The sequence below is a fragment of the Mizuhopecten yessoensis genome, unplaced genomic scaffold, assembly GCF_002113885.1.
Source record: "Mizuhopecten yessoensis strain PY_sf001 unplaced genomic scaffold, ASM211388v2 scaffold8213, whole genome shotgun sequence".
Lineage (NCBI taxonomy): Eukaryota > Metazoa > Mollusca > Bivalvia > Pectinida > Pectinidae > Mizuhopecten > Mizuhopecten yessoensis.
The window spans coordinates 1706568-1723170 of record NW_018407435.1 but is presented as its reverse complement, the minus strand read 5'-3'; the positions used below and the strand labels follow the sequence as shown (position 1 = coordinate 1723170).

General features: G+C 37.7%; 1 protein-coding gene across 3 annotated transcripts in view; it reads right to left on the bottom strand.

The window, feature by feature from the left end:
* LOC110455389 (cytosolic purine 5'-nucleotidase-like) overlaps positions 1–16603 on the bottom strand; it is a 145507-nt gene that overhangs the window by 24365 nt on the left and 104539 nt on the right. For all 3 annotated transcript variants that reach the window (XM_021505496.1, XM_021505497.1, XM_021505498.1), the window contains 7 exons: positions 14304–14361; positions 10266–10362; positions 5780–5859; positions 5074–5134; positions 3966–4001; positions 3446–3538; positions 2682–2748 (listed from right to left, as the gene is read on the bottom strand). In XM_021505496.1, the coding sequence (XP_021361171.1) occupies positions 2682–2748; positions 3446–3538; positions 3966–4001; positions 5074–5134; positions 5780–5859; positions 10266–10362; positions 14304–14361 (492 nt within the window). The remainder of the gene's footprint in view (positions 1–2681; positions 2749–3445; positions 3539–3965; positions 4002–5073; positions 5135–5779; positions 5860–10265; positions 10363–14303; positions 14362–16603) is intronic.

Below are 16603 nucleotides of genomic sequence, written 5' to 3'. Positions count from 1 at the left end.
CACCATATGTCATCTACCACTAAATCTAATTCTTCACACCATATGTCATCTACCACTAAATCTAATTCTTCACACCATATGTCATCTACCACTAAATCTAATTCTTTATATGATTTATATTTGTTGTTCACTTTCAATTTTTTAACAAATAAACAATATATTGACTGACCTTTATGTTTGTTTTTTATTAAACAGTAGATATGTGAACTTGAAGATTTGTTCCAGTCAACTCAGCTGTAAATGAGTATGTGGTTGGGTAGTGCTAGAATTGTTGAATGTTAGCTGTGAGCGCCGAAATGGCAGCACTGGCTGTATGCTCCCCAGGGAGTTGAGAAAGGTATAGGCTGGTTGCATTAAGGCCCTATAACCACGGATAATAATTTGTGAACCGCTTTGAGACGACCTACGACCTAGGTGGTGATAAAGCAGTATATAAGAACCTCAAATTATCATAATTAGATGTATCTTGGACAATGTGGCAATATGGTGGTACGCTGCCTGTTTCGTGTTACGTATTACATAGATCTGTAATTGCATTGCGTAAACCATAGAACATAGTTATTTGGGGACGGAACTCATATTTTTCACAAAAGTGTTTGTAAGAGTAAATTATTTCACCCCGTATGTTTAATAGGTCGTGTACAAACAATACCTTGTTTTAAATATTTAAACTGGTTTATCATCAATTTTTTATTTTGTCATTATACCATAGTTGTTGGTATATATTATCTTCATCATATATTTCTTCTAGCAAATTCTTATAAGTCAGTTAGTACTTCTTTCCAGAAAAGGTTTTCTACTCCTGCTTAAAGCTCAGCAATTTAGGAGTGGGATGACTGGTTCACCAGTTGTCAGTATAATGTGACCAGGTGGGGTGTCCTGCAAACACGAACATATCATTTCTGTAAGGTAATTAAACTTTTCACTTTTGGATATCTATGAAACCTCTACAATGGAGACTCATAATCTTAAAATTGTCATCCATGACTGTTTGACATATCGTGTGCATTCAATGTCGCTTTTTCTATAGAACCGTAAATTACACCTTTCATACTTTTTACATTCCGACAAACACAACACGAACATATATACACACATACTTAATCTTCCCGTCCTTCTGATTTCCACCATCTACAAAAATCACAGATTGGGTTTTGTTGGGTGAGATTAAAAAAAAGACAGAATTTGTATAAAAAATGAAAAGAAAATGGAAAGAAAAAATAACAAGAAGCCCAGAGGGCCTGTATCGCTCACCTGGATATCAAAGCAATCATGGTAAAATATTCTCCAAATGAGATCCAAGGGAATATACCAGACCCCAAGGCCAATCCTTGTAGCATATCTGAATTAGATCTTTCATGCCCAGCAATTTTATGTATGGTTATGGGGTGGGGATCTCAACTGTTTCCAAGCTGTGACTCAGAAACTAGGTCCCTAGGGTTCTGGCCAGACCCCAGGATCAATTCTAATATCATGACTGCATTTGTCTCTTTATGCCAAGTATTTGTATATATAGTTTTGGGGTGGGGATCTCAACTGTTTTAAAGTTATGGCCCAGTGACTAGGTCTCCAAGGGTGGGGCCAGACCCTAGAGCCATCCTGGAAGCAAATGTGCATTCTTCTATTTATACTCAGCAATTGTATATATGGTTATACGGTGGGGATCTCAACCATTTCCAAGTAATAAACTTTTTTTGGCCCCACCCCTTAGCCCGGGGGGTAAGCCCCACTATTTGTACAACTGTGAATCCCTGCCTCCCATGATTGCTTCTGACCAAATATGATTGTTAGCCATGGCATAGTTCTACTGAAGAGGTCGTTTATAGCAATATAGCCAAATTGCCCCCTTTTGGCCCCGCCCTCAGCCCCCTGCGGGATGGCCCTACCATTTGTACAATTTTAAATCCCCACCACCTAGGGATGCTTCCAGTCAAATATGGTTGATATCCATCTCTAAGTTCCAGAGAAGAAGTCGCTTAAAGCAATAAAGCCAAATTGCTACCTTTTTGCCCCGCCCCTCAGCCCCCTGGGGGGTCAGCCACACCATTTGTACAATTTTGAATCCCTGCCTCCCATGAATGCTTTTGATTAAATATGATTGATATCCAGTGCATAGTTCTACAGAAGCCCTTTGTAGCAATATAGCCAAATTGCCCCCTTTTGGCCCCACCCTCACCCCCTGGGGGGTCAGCCCAACCATTTGTACAATTTTGAATTTCCACCACCTAGGGATGCTTCAAGTCAAATATTGTTGATATCAATCTTTTAGTTCCAGAGAAGAAGTTGCTTAAAGCAATATAGCCAAATTGCCCCCTTTGGGCCCCACCCTCACCCCCTGGGGGGTCAGCCCCACCATTTGTACACTTGTGAATCCCCACCACCTAGGAATGCTTCCAGTTAAATTTAGTTAAATTCCAATCAGTGGTTAAGAAGAAGAAGTCGTTTAAAGAAATTGTTGATGGACGGACGACGGACGGACGACAGACGCCACGGTATGGCATAAATAAGCTCACCTTGGTCCTATACAAGGTTATACACCTGGTATAAATCTATTGTGCCTTTGGCCTTGAGGTAAAGTTTGAGGAGAGAGAAACAGGATTGAACAGGGAGGTAGGATTTAGACAAGAGTTTGAGCTTGAGGATGGGAAAGAATTAAAATCATAGGGTCGGTCACGACTCACCTCCCGAGTAAATCTGCCCAGACTGTAAAGGACCCGTATGTGAACCGATCTTCAGAGCTCCTGTCTCCTGTAAAACACAAATCATAAACCTTCAAAACCAGTCACTATTACCTAGATGGATTGGATGGATAGATTGATGGATGGAGAAAACAAAAGCAAGAGAATCTGCTTTTCAAATGTGTTATTTATTCAAGCTAATTTTTTTTTATCAGAAATCATGGTGCTAATATGCAAATAAAGTAAAAAAAAAATAGTCTTGCTTGAAACTACTTTCAATCAAATCAAATGGACAGGCAAGTTATAAATAGTCAAAAATAGTCTTCAACAAGCCATTCAGATTGATATGTCTCGCCTATGCCCCGCTTTGACCATCAATGCACATATCAGAGAAACTAACTTAAACACAAAAACTTAATGATGATGGAGATACTGACAAAGTCAATGGACCATGACAGGTAGGCCCCATCCAGCATTTGATGCATGGGTTGAAATATGTACTACCTAAGATACATCTATGGTCCAAGTTTGGTTGGTCTGACACATATACTTTCAGTGCAACTAACTTAAACACAAAACTTAATGTTGACGCCGTCGCCGGAAAAGCAATACCTAAGTCTCACTTCCACTTCGTGGCGGTGAGACAAAAATGCGGAGACCTAGGGCTGTGGCGGTGAGACAAAAATGCGGAGACCTAGGGCTAAAGAATTTAGCAGTAATGGTTACACTGAAAATCATATTAACGATAATCATTGTAATTAACTGACCTTGTTTACTTGTCGCAGAATTGTTCCTTCCCTGAAGAACAACGGCTTTCTGGCATCACAGATGATGAAGTCGAAGTACTTGGTCCAGTCTCGCTGTAGATGATAAGACATTGATAGGATGGTACAGGGAGTGTAAACGGTATAAAAAGTCTTCTACGAAATAAGATTTATGATCTTATAGAATAACTACTGAAGTTTTCTGTTAAAAATACTAAAATGGCAATTTCACAAAAGTATATTATATATATTACGGAGTTTGGGAGTCGTGACATATGATATTTTTTGTAGATATAAAATTATCAAACATTTTCGTTTTAAACTTTTAAATGAAGTAGAGTGGAACCCGACTCAATTGACACCTGGTTTTGAGGGTACAATGTAATAATACCTGACATAATTTCAAGGCCCTCTAAAAATCTGATTTCTGTTGTTAACCATCACACTCACTTATCCGACCATATTATTTAGTCCCTCTTGATGTCGGTAAATATAGAATGCGCTGTTCTTAGTTTACACTCACCGTTTTATCGTAGTCTAACAGGTAGTTCATGACTTTCTGCAAAAGACAATCAAACAATGGTAAAACCTCATATATCATTACATTTTTACATGAGCTTTCATTTTACATGAGATTTAAGATTAGATTTATGACAGAATCCAAGAAGTTTTCTTTTCATTTAGTGAGCTTTAACTTGTTGATATCAATCTCATGTGAAATCAAAACACATAAAAGATTCCATTAAATACAATAACCCTTTTAATGTACAAAATGACGATGTGACGAAATTGTATATTTTTTATGTCGTTTGACCTGGGACTTTTCGCTTATGGATAGAGGTGTATACACACTGCATCGAATAGTTACCTGTACCTATTCAGTGCAGTGTGTATATGGTCTCTATCGAGAGGAAGAGTTGATAGTACATTACGACTATTGAATTGACAAATCAATTTGGGTATGCTTTCTTTAATACCAGGTCATGGGTGTGCAAGAGTTCATTGGCCCCATCATCACGATTCAAAAATGGACCTCTGAGACACATCCAGATACATATGTGTGTTAAATCTGTTAATACCGTAGGAATAACCGACTTTTACTTCAATTTTAATATTTGTTACTTAGTTACTTAGTATTACCAGGTAAAAAGCCTTTTCATAGAATTTTAATTGTAGTTTTTCTCATTTTCTCGTTTTGCATTCTGGAAATGGGAAATGCAATAATAAGGAATAATATAATAAACAGAATACAATCAAAACTATGGGCATTAAAAATTCAATAAAACACCAGAAATGGATATCTGATGAAACATCTGATAGCCAAGGTACAAAAAGCTCAAAAGTGATAAATTAAGAACTTATTTTCTACACTTTGTGTCATCACAGATCAAATGATGTCCCAGACAGTACCACTGTTCCTTTACAGACGGGTTCTTATGTACTTCTTCTTCCAAATTACTGCATACACAATGTGTATAAATGTGTTCAGATGATGCCGCAATGAAGAAACGGCCACTGAATACAATATGCTAAGTAACGAATATGAAGGGATGAAATTTCAGCAACAAAAATACATTAAAACAGTTTATTTATAATATAAGGTACGAGGATATCTAGTTTACTGTACTTACATTAGTGTACACAAAGTCACTGTTGGTGGCCAGGAAAACCTTTGACCCATGGGCTCTCATTCTGTCATGGAGCAAAAGTTAAAAAAACAAATTTGAGTAGTCATGTATACAGGGTTTCCAAACTGCAGTGACCAAAATAACACTTATCAAATTTACAAAAGCTGAATTGAAACAAATCAATGAAAATAGGATAAAGTAAGTAATTCAATTCAAATAAAAAAATTGTTGGTGCTTTAAAATTAAGGGTATTCCAACAGTTGCACAAACTTTCAGATATAAATGGCTGATGCGAAAATCTGAAATCCGGAATAATGTTTTTAATTGCACTAATAAATTTGGTATTAATTTCAACTCTAACCACATAGAATAACATCATAACAATTAACAGGTGATATTGATGGAAACTTTGCTTTAAACAAATTGATTTCATAGGTTCCTAGCTAATGGTAATACAATTATTATATAACATAGTACACAATAGACAATAATTTGTTAACTTAATCTCCTCTTTGATTTATATAATACCTTTTATTTCAATTTCTTAATATTACTTAATGGCAAATTTTGGTTGGAAAACACAGAGAGAGATCGTAGAAATCTTATAAAAAGTATTCAAAGATTTAAATGAACAAAACTGGTGAACTTTACTGAAAATTAAATGACAAATTACTGTCTTCCTGAATGATAACATAAAGTAATGATCTACCTGTCAAGTAAGACAGGAAGTCGGTCATCCTTGATGACATATCGCTCCAGGTCCTTGACTGTCTCCCTTTTTAATTGACCCTAAAAAATGAGAAAAAAAAATCAATTTCATGAAGTGAAAAGGTACAGTCACAGATTCCTCATCTTTGTATGCAAATATCTGAAACTAGAGTGTTCAAGATGACAAAATGAATATCAATTTATACAGTAAATCAATCACAGAAACCATTTCAATTCAATGTAAACACAATTACAAGAAATATTATTATGTGTATTATAGAGTTATTTCCCTAGGATAAGCTTTTGTGATGTAAGTATTGAGGTTGTCTCCCCTATACCAAGGAATATAAATTCCTTCAGACATCATGTATAATAATGTTTTAATTCATATATATATATATATATATATCGTAACCAATTGTATTGAATATTAAATAATTATCAAAAACAACAACATTTACAGAAATTGTTATTGATATATGCAGTAACATAAATAATCTTTGTCACTCGTTTAACTGACCATAATTCAGTTTGTTCAAGTAGTAATCCTAATTCTCAATCTTCACAAAATCAGACGAAAATTGAGATAATGCAGTTGTAAAATAGCCATAAATCAAAAGAGTATATTCCAGATAACAACTTCTGTTATTACAATATGATTATCGAAGTTTATCATCTGACATAAGAGACTGGAGAGTCGGCATTGATCTACAGTACTAGTCTTTACATGATCTGGCAATTTCTTTTTTATTAGTTTTACTTTGCTGAATTTTTACAACTGTGATTGGTATGTTGGGTTTAGCAACTTCTCAACGGTTTTCAGACTCAATATCTGATATATTTATACTCCTTACACAACTAAACAAGTGCCCTGGCCCCATGGTCTGCAGTGGATACCTACCTCCTTCTGATGTACATAGTCTGTAGCGGATACCTACCTCCTTCTGATGTACATGGTCTGTATTGGATACCTACCACCTTCTGATGTACATGGTCTGTAGCGGATACCTACCACCTTCTGATGTACGTGGTCTATAGTGGATACCTACCTCCTTCTGATGTACACAGTCTGTAGTGGATACCTACCTCCTGATGTACATGGATTGTAGTGGATACCTACCTTCTTCTGATGTACTCTGATGTTCGTGGTCAGTAGAGGATACCTACCTCCTTCTGATGTACATGATCTGTAGAGGATACCCACCTTCTACTGAAGTACGTGGTCTGTAGAGGATACCTACCTCCTACTGATTAACGTGGTCTGTAGAGGATACCTACCTCCTTCTGATATACTCTGATGTACGTGGTCTGTAGAGTATACCTACCTCCTTCTGATTAACGTGGTCTGTAGAGGATACCTTCCTCCGACTGATGTACGTGGTCTGTAGTGGCTACCTACCTCCTTCTAATGTACATGATCTGTAGAAGATACCTACCTCCTTCTGATGTATGTTGTCTGTAGTGGATACCTACCTCCTTCTGATGAACGTGGTCTGTAGTGGATACCTACCTACTATGTAGTGGATACCTACCTCCTTCTGATGAACGTGGTCTGTAGTGGATACCTACCTACTATGTAGTGGATACCTACCTCCTTCTGATGAACGTGGTCTGTAGTGGATACCTACCTACTTCTGATGTACATGGTCTGTAGTGGATTCCTACCTCCTTCTAATGTACATGATCTGTAGAAGATACCTACCTCCTTCTGATGTATGTTGTCTGTAGTGGATACCTACCTCCTTCCGATGTACATGGTCTGTAGTGGATACCTTCCTCCTTCTGATGTATGTGGTCTGTAGTGAATACCTACCTCCTTCTGATGTATGTTGTCTATAGTGGATACCTACCTCCTTCTCATGTACACAGTCTGTAGTGGATACCTGCCTCCTGATGTACATGGATTGTAGTGGATACCTACCTTCTTCTGATGTGCTCTGATGTTCGTGGTCAGTAGAGGATACCTACCTCCTTCTGATGTATGTTGTCTGTAGTGGATACCTACCTCCTTCCGATGTACATGGTCTGTAGTGGATACGTACCTCCTTCTGATGTATGTGGTCTATAGTGGATACCTACCTCCTTCTCATGTACACAGTCTGTAGTGGATACCTCCCTCCTGATGTACATGGATGATGTACATGGTCTGTAGGGAAACCTACCTCCTTCTAATGTAAGTGGTCTGTAGTGGATACCTACCTCCTGCTGATGTACGTGGTCTGTAGTGGATTCCTACCTCCTTCTGATGTACATGGTATGTAGTGGATACCTACCTCCTGCTGATGTACGTGGTCTGTAGTGGATTCCTACCTCCTTCTGATGTACATGGTATGTAGTGGATACCTACCTCCTGCTGATGTACGTGGTCTGTAGTGGATACCTTCCTCCTTCTGATGTACGTGGTCTGTAGTGGATTCCTACCTCCTTCTGATGTACATGGTATGTAGTGGATACCTACCTCCTTCTGGTGTACATGGTCTGTAGTGGATACCTAGCTCCTTCTGATGTACATGGTCTGTATTGGATACCTTCCTCCTTCTGATGTACGTGGTCTGTAGGGAAACCTATCTCCGTCTAATGTAAGTGGTCTGTAGTGGATACCTACCTCCTCCTGATGTACATGGTCTGTAGGGAAACCTACCTCCTTCTAATGTAAGTGGTCTGTAGTGGATACCTACCTCCTGCTAATGTACATGGTCTGTAGTGGATACCTTCCTCCTTCTGATGTACGTGGTCTGTAGGGAAACCTATCTCCGTCTAATGTAAGTGGTCTGTAGTGGATACCTACCTCCCACTGATGTATGATTAACGTGGTCTGTAGAGGATAACTACCTCCCACTGATGTATGTGGTCGATAGTGGATACCTACCTCCTTCTGATGTACGTGGTCTGTAGGGAAAGCTATCTCCGTCTAATGTAAGTGGTCTGTAGTGGATACCTACCTCCTTCCGATGTACATGGTCTGTAGTGGATACGTACCTCCTTCTGATGTATGTGGTCTGTAGGGGATACCTACCTCCTTCTGATGTACGTGGTCTGCCCACCTTCTACTGAAGTACGTGGTCTGTAGAGGATACCTACCTTCGTCTGATGTACGTGGTCTGTAGTGGATACCTCCCTCCTTCTGATGTACATGGTCTGTATTGGATACCTTCCTCCTTCTGATGTACATGATCTGTAGAGCATACCTACCTTCGACTGATGTACGTGGTCTGTAGTGGCTACCTACCTCCTTCTAATGTACATGGTCTGTAGTGGATACCTACCTTCTTCTGATGTAAATTGTCTGTAGAGGATACCTACCTCCTTCTAATGTACGTGGTCTGCAGTGGATACCTACCTCCTTCTGATGAACGTGGTCTGTAGTGGATACCTACCTCCTGATGTACAAGAGGATACCTACCTCCCACTGATGTATGGGGTCTATAGTGGATACCTACCTCCTTCTCATGTACACAGTCTGTAGTGGATACCTGCCTCCTGATGTACATGGATTGTAGTGGATACCTACCTTCTTCTGATGTATGTGGTATGTAGTGGATACCTCCCTCCTTCTGATGTACACAGTCTGTAGTGGATACCTACCTCCTTATAATGTACATGGTCTGTAGTGGATACCTACCTCCTTCTAATGTACATGATCTGTAGAGGATACCTACCTCCTACTGAAGTATGTGGTCTGTAGTGGATACCTACCTCCTTCTGATGTACATGATCTGTAGAGGATACCTACCTTCGACTGATGTACGTGGTCTGTAGTGGATACCTACCTCCTTCTAATGTACATGGTCTGTAGTGGATACCTACCTCCTGATGTACATGGTCTGTAGTGGATACCTACCTCCTTCTGATGTACATGGTCTGTAGTGGATACCTACCTCCTACTGAAGTATGTGGTCTGTAGAGGATACCTACCTCCTTCTGATGTACATGGTCTGTAGGGTATACCTACCTCCTTCTGATTTACTCTGATGTACGTTGTCTATAGTGGATACCTACCTCCTTCTGATGTACACAGTCTGTAGTGGATACCTACCTCCTGATGTACATGGATTGTAGTGGATACCTACCTTCTTCTGATGTACTCTGATGTTCGTGGTCAGTAGAGGATACCTACCTCCTTCTGATGTACATGATCTGTAAAGGATACCCACCTTCTACTGAAGTACGTGGTCTGTAGAGGATACCTACCTCCTACTGATTAACGTGGTCTGTAGAGGATACCTACCTCCTTCTGATGTAAGTGGTCGGTAGTGGATAACTACCTCCTTCTGATGTACATGATCTGTAGAGGATACCTACCTTCGACTGATGTACGTGGTCTGTAGTGGATACCTACCTACTTCTGATGTACGCAGTCTGTAGTGGATACCTACCTCCTTCTGATGTACGTGGTCTGTAGTGTATACCTACCTTCAACTGATGTACATGGTCTGTAGAGGATACCTACCTCCTTCTGATGTACGTATTCTGTAGGGAATACCTACCTCCTTCTGATGTACGTGGTCTGTAGCCGCTAGGACATCCTGATACATAGATACGTAGGTCATAGTGAGGTCACCACTCTTTACACCTTTGTCATACCTGTAGGCATAAGAATTACACAACTTTTACTGCAACATTATCTGAAGCAGCAGATCCAAGGGCTTTCATGGACATTAGAATTTTCTAAGGTACAGCAGAAAAATGGGTTTGAACACAAACTGACACGGTCAGTTTTTGTCGGTTTTAACGCTTAGGGGGTTTATTCAGCGCACCCCTCTTGTGTTTTTGTAATCACATAGTGCACTTAGGACGAATTTTGTTCATGTTTTGGCCCACTATAAGTCAGCTTTCATCAACAACATGTGATTCCGATTTTTAAAATACTGAAAGGTTATTTTTCTAGATACTTTTATAAAGTTTCTTTATTGATGATTTTATTACACTGAGTTACTAAATCAATCAGCAAGCAACACTTTCTGTTCATTAAAGGGAAAAAAAGTATCATTTCTAATTTTGGCATTGTATGTCTAAGGGCGTCACTGTACCCAAAAGCCAGACAGAAGTGTTCATTTCTTTCATGTCTGGACAATTTTTCATTGGCATGCTGATTTGTTTCTATTTTGCTAAACTTGCAATTTTAGAAAAGAAACTTCTACAAGTTTGATCAATAAATCTGTTTCTTCTTTGACAAAATTCAAGAACTTTCCAAGTAATATCACAAAACAGGAAATCCTTTCAAAGATATTACAGTGCCTTGAGTGTAGTTTTTTGTACTATCAGGGGCCCTGACTGATGGTCTGCTACTGGGAGTTGACTTTCATTTCGGTACAGCTAGAAGCCTTAATGATCTGACTTAGCTAATTAAAATCAAGGAGAAAAAACTGACTGAGCCAATTAAATCCAGCTCAAATGCCTAACGTCATTTTCGCATTTCAAAGAATTTCATTAGGGTAAAGTTTTGTACTTTGCATCTGAAAAATTGCCGCTCTTATCTTTCCCAACACTATTCCATGTGATAGAAAAACCGTAACATTCACCACGCTTCATAGTTAACATGGAGGAAGCAAATGTTTAGTGCAGGGATAGATAAACTTGGTAATTAAGGAGTATTGGAGTGACACCTCGGTAGGTTTTTAGTACGCTATTTAGTCCGGGGGTTAAAAGCAAAAGCGATGTACACTCCGATGGAGAGCCCTCGTAAACAAGGACCACAAGTTTTCGCGATTTCAGCTTCCTGTTTTGATTGGTTTGTAAATGTCAGTTTAACTAAGCAAAGTACGACAAATTGGACTTGACCGATATAAAACCACTGTTAAAATGTTTGTAAATACATATTTATTATGATCTATTTCAGCTAGTAACCATCAGTAAGGCTTCTTAACCAATCGCAACATACTCGTAAGGTCAGTTGAGGTTGACCTACAAATAAGCTTCATACTGTTTTTTTTTCATTTACAGGTGACCTTGTCCTCAAAGGTCAATCAAAGATGTCGTATTTGTGTCAACAAAACTTAGTTTATACCTACCTGGTACATTATTCAGTCAACCACGACATTTAGTCAACGATAACACTCAGCACAAAAGATAATATGCCTTATTCCTAATAAAGATCGACTTATTCTATCACTATTTCCAAATATTACCTTAGATATCTAACATTTAAGCCCTAACTCAAAACAATTCTCTTTTGCCTGATGACCCTATCAGACTAAAAGCTGACCAGTCGTCATGTTTTGCCTGATGACCCTATCAGACTAGAAGCTGACCAGTCGTCACGTTTTGCCTGATGACCCTATAAGACTAGAAGCTGACCAGTCGTCACGTACTACGAGTAGTCTGCTGTTAAATATGACATTCTAAATGTTTTCTATTATCACCAGGAGACATTAAAATATCAAAATCAATAGCTTAAGACCCCATACAAATGTCTACCAACTTATACTGAGATAACTCCTGTGTATAATCAGGGTATATATTGTACCTCTGGGGCTTTGAGCGATAACAGCTGAGAGAACTCATGTTTTTATCACAGAAAACTGTGAAGTGTGCAAAGCCTTTCAATTAAACGCTACATTGAAGACACACAGATAAGTCATACATGTAGGATCTGACAGATATATTCATATACATGTAAAACCAACTTTTGATTTGTGGTCAGCTCTTTAGATTCAATTGAACAATAGAGCTGTAAAGACTGAACATTTATTTCTCAGATATCGGCCGTTTTAAAACAATGAACTGTTCTTGTTGTGCAGAAGACCTCATCACTCAGTAAATTGGTGTGAACTTTAGGTTGAATTCAGCTTACTTTGGTAAAGGATTAGTGCAGGGTTCCCTGTTTCTCTATTTAACAATGCTAAACCCCTATTTTGAAACTAAGAGTCAGGGATATCAGTTTAAACTCATTATTACCACCTAAAATTGCTGGTTAGCAATATGACTCAATAATGAAGACATTTTTCAATAGAAATTAAAGCTCAAAATGGAAATTTCACAGAATGTTACTTATTGAAAATGTTCAGGCTCCTGCCCTTCTTCATTCTCGTTGAGGAAATTGTATATACCGGGTATATATATATAGGTAAATAAATTCTAAATATGTAGGGGTCAAAGGTCAAATGTAAAGAGTTGAGCAACATGTCAAGCCAGATTGGGAAGTATGATACAGAAGGTAAGAGGTTGGGGGTAAAAGTAAATGTTCAAATCTAAATTCAGGATTTGTGAAACTTCACAAACTTATTCGGATGTAAAATAAACATAATTAATTCAATAACTTTTTCATTGACCCAGTGCTGCTGAATCGAATCAATGGTAAGGGGTAAAGCCAGATGGCAGAGTTTGTTGTATTTATCTCCCCTTTGTTTCAGCCCATCCTAGTAATTCCTGACAGCAATGCCATCTCCGTAAATATTTACACCACTTGTCCGCCATACCCAGAACAGCCCAGACTTTCCTTCAACAAGTCGGTTCTCCGAGTCTAAGTGCATACAAGTCAGGACTTCATGGAATAAACATGGAAACATCTCTCATATTTAAAACGGAAGCACTCGTAATCCTCAAGAACTGTATGGGATTAATAACAACGAACAAAACTACCCAAATTACACACTCATTTGAATGACGATCAAAAGGCTTTGCAATCATGATGTACTAGCATTCTATTTTGTCTAATTATAACATAATGTGTTTAGAGCAATACACTGTGGTTAAAAAAAAAAATCCCAAAAAAAAGAAAAAAGAAAAAAAAAAAAAGGCTGGAGCCGAATATTATGCTAACAAATCAAGAAATTTGTTCGCTAGAGAATTCATGAGATGGTTTACCTACAGGCTAAGAAAAACGTCTACATTTTCGACAGTCAACACATATATTATTAAAATACCATCCGACCGCGGGCTACAGTTGGAAGCTAAGAAATGAGGAGGGCCAACGACAGCTGTTTGAGCCATCGCTCTACGTTAACTGCTCAATTAACTTGCTTAAATACAGTCACGGAAAATATATGCAATAATCGTTTTTTGTCAAAAGTTTACTCGCACTTAAGAGTTTCAACAATCCTTCGTTGCAGTAGTCAGGTATGAGAGGAAGCAAATAAATATCAAAAGCTACTTGTCAAGATATGATACAGAAATGGTAAAACAGCATTTCTCCAATAGAAATACAATGGAGACATCTCTGCCACCTTAAATTGGCATTGGTCTCATACTTTAAGTGCTAATTTACAAAGAATTTACAATACGTTATAAATAATATTCATTTTTATGAAATTTAAATTAATTTTTATTTAATTTTGAATTCACTTGTTTACTGATTATTGCTAAGAGATCTTTCTTTCAAGAATAAAATAACCACAAAGATTTTTGGAATTTATTGCGTTTTCACCAAACTTTTAGGTATGTTCTTGTTACTTAACAAATTCAGGTCTCACAACAAAAATAACTTCGTTACAGGGTAGATTTCAAGAATGATGCCAATAGTATGTACATTGGCCAATCAGAGACTGATATTGTAGCAGTTGACCAATCAGAAAGCAGAAACTTACCTGGTGTAGTCACTATGGTTACTGAAGAAATCCACCAGACATGCCAGAATGTATATAACTGAAACAACAATGACGTATTTCAGTTCACTTCATCATTTTTTGAAGAATTTCTGGATTTAACAACCATATAATTAGATAAACTGCAAAACAATCATAGTTTATGAAAAGTGACAAATGCGGAAATACAACCATGTAGATAACAGGTCATCCTGTCTGAAGTGCAGTAAACTTTCAAGAAACATGTCAGGTCTTAGCAGGTCCAACTGTATACATGTCTAATTAAAATTAATCTGTGTAATCTGGATACCTGAATAAACCAGACCTTCAGCTAGGCTCAACTGTATACATTTCTATGTAAACTGAACCTGTATAATCTGGAGACCTGTATATAAACCAGACCTTCAACTTAGCACACTGTATACATTTCTATGTAAATGCATGGAACCTGTATATTCAGCTAGGCCCAGCTGTATACATTTCTATGTAAACTGAACCTGTATAATCCAGATACCTGTATAAACCAGACCTTCAGCTAGGCCCAGCTGTGTACATTTCTATATAAAAGGAACCTGTGTAATCTAGACACCTGTATATAAGCCAGACCTTCAGCTAGGCCCGGCTGTATACATTTCTATGTAAATGGAACCTGTGTAATATGGACACCTGTATATAAACCAGACCTTCAGCTAGGCCCAGCTGTATACATTTATATGTAAATGGAACCTGTGTAATATGGACACCTGTATATAAACCAGACCTTCAGCTAGGCTCAACTGTATACATTTCTATGTAAATGGAACCTGTGTAATATGGACACCTGTATATAAACCAGACCTTCAGCTAGGCTCAGCTGTATACATTTCTATGTAAAAGGAACCTGTGTAATCTAGACACCTGTATATAAACCAGACCTTCAGCTAGGCTCAACTGTATACATTTCTATGTAAATGGAACCTGTGAAATCTGATCACCTGTCAGTACTTAACCCTTTAACTTCTATGTAACTTTAGTAGACTCTACTATACATTGATCTGGATGAGTCTATTATGGTCTACAGTGGTGAAAGGGTTAAGGGGAAATGTGATTCCTGCTTTAAGGTTTATAATGTTTTACATGAGTTCTTTCTTTTAAATCAGTTACTTTCCAAATAATTTTTACATCTATTTGATTATCGTATATCAAAATGTTTACGTTTTTGTTAAGAAAAAAGCAGTGACAACATTACATAGGTTTTTGATGTTAAAAGCAGATATATAAAACAAAATTTAACAATTAAAAACATCTTTGTTATTATGTAACAACAGATCTCTGCATCTTGGAAACAAGCTATAGCATAGTTGCAACTTTTCAGATTTAATCTTTTAGATTTTAACTCTGCAACAACAAACATGAATTTGTAAGATTTTTGCGTGTTAATGTTGTAAACCATTTTCAATTTTTTGGGGAGTTTTAATACGAAACCGTGGAAAAGCTTGTAAAAGCTACAGCCTACGAGCCATTATCGTAGTTTTTGTCATGTTAAACCCCTTGTAATGATGAGGAATACAGCGCCATTGATACAAGTGCAATGCTAAGATGTGTTTCTTCAAAGAGTTGTCTTGATGGCATTCTGGCTCATCCCGAAGCTTATGTAAACCATCACATCATCGAGAGGCTGTGATGGGCTATTTTCAGATTCTAATTTCCTGTCAGTGAAAGAAAACGCTACTGACGTATACTTTTGATGAGTGACTTGATGAAATTCTGATTTCTTCTGTCCAGGTGGATTAGGAGCGTCTTGTAGTGATATCTGTATACAGTTAATCCCATAGCTGCCAAACATTAACGGGAGCCAGAATTTGACATAATCTACGGTGGAAGGGCACACTTCAGCGAAACTTGGCAAAGTCTTCCCCGATCATCTTAACAATGTGTAAATCTTGAAACACACATTTCACATTTTTTCAAAAGTAAGCCCATCTTAATAAGAAAAAAGAAAATAATTTTAAAACAAGATTCGAAAAAATGTCATGATCATGAAACCTCTAAAAATATCAGAATTTTAATTTTCTCTGTTAATTTGATGATGATAGTTCTATTTTTTTTTACCAAACAGTAGTATTTCTCCACCGTGCCTTAAAATCAAGCATTCCTTTACCATTTACATTCCAAGCAAGCTTCCATTTCAGAAAGTCATGTTTAATTAAGGGGAACTTGTTCCATGCGATCAGAAATATAACTAAAGGATGGTCTGACTTACCCAGGTAAGTACAGAAACTTTCATAAAAAAACCCACCATGAGATGAAAACAATTTTGATGT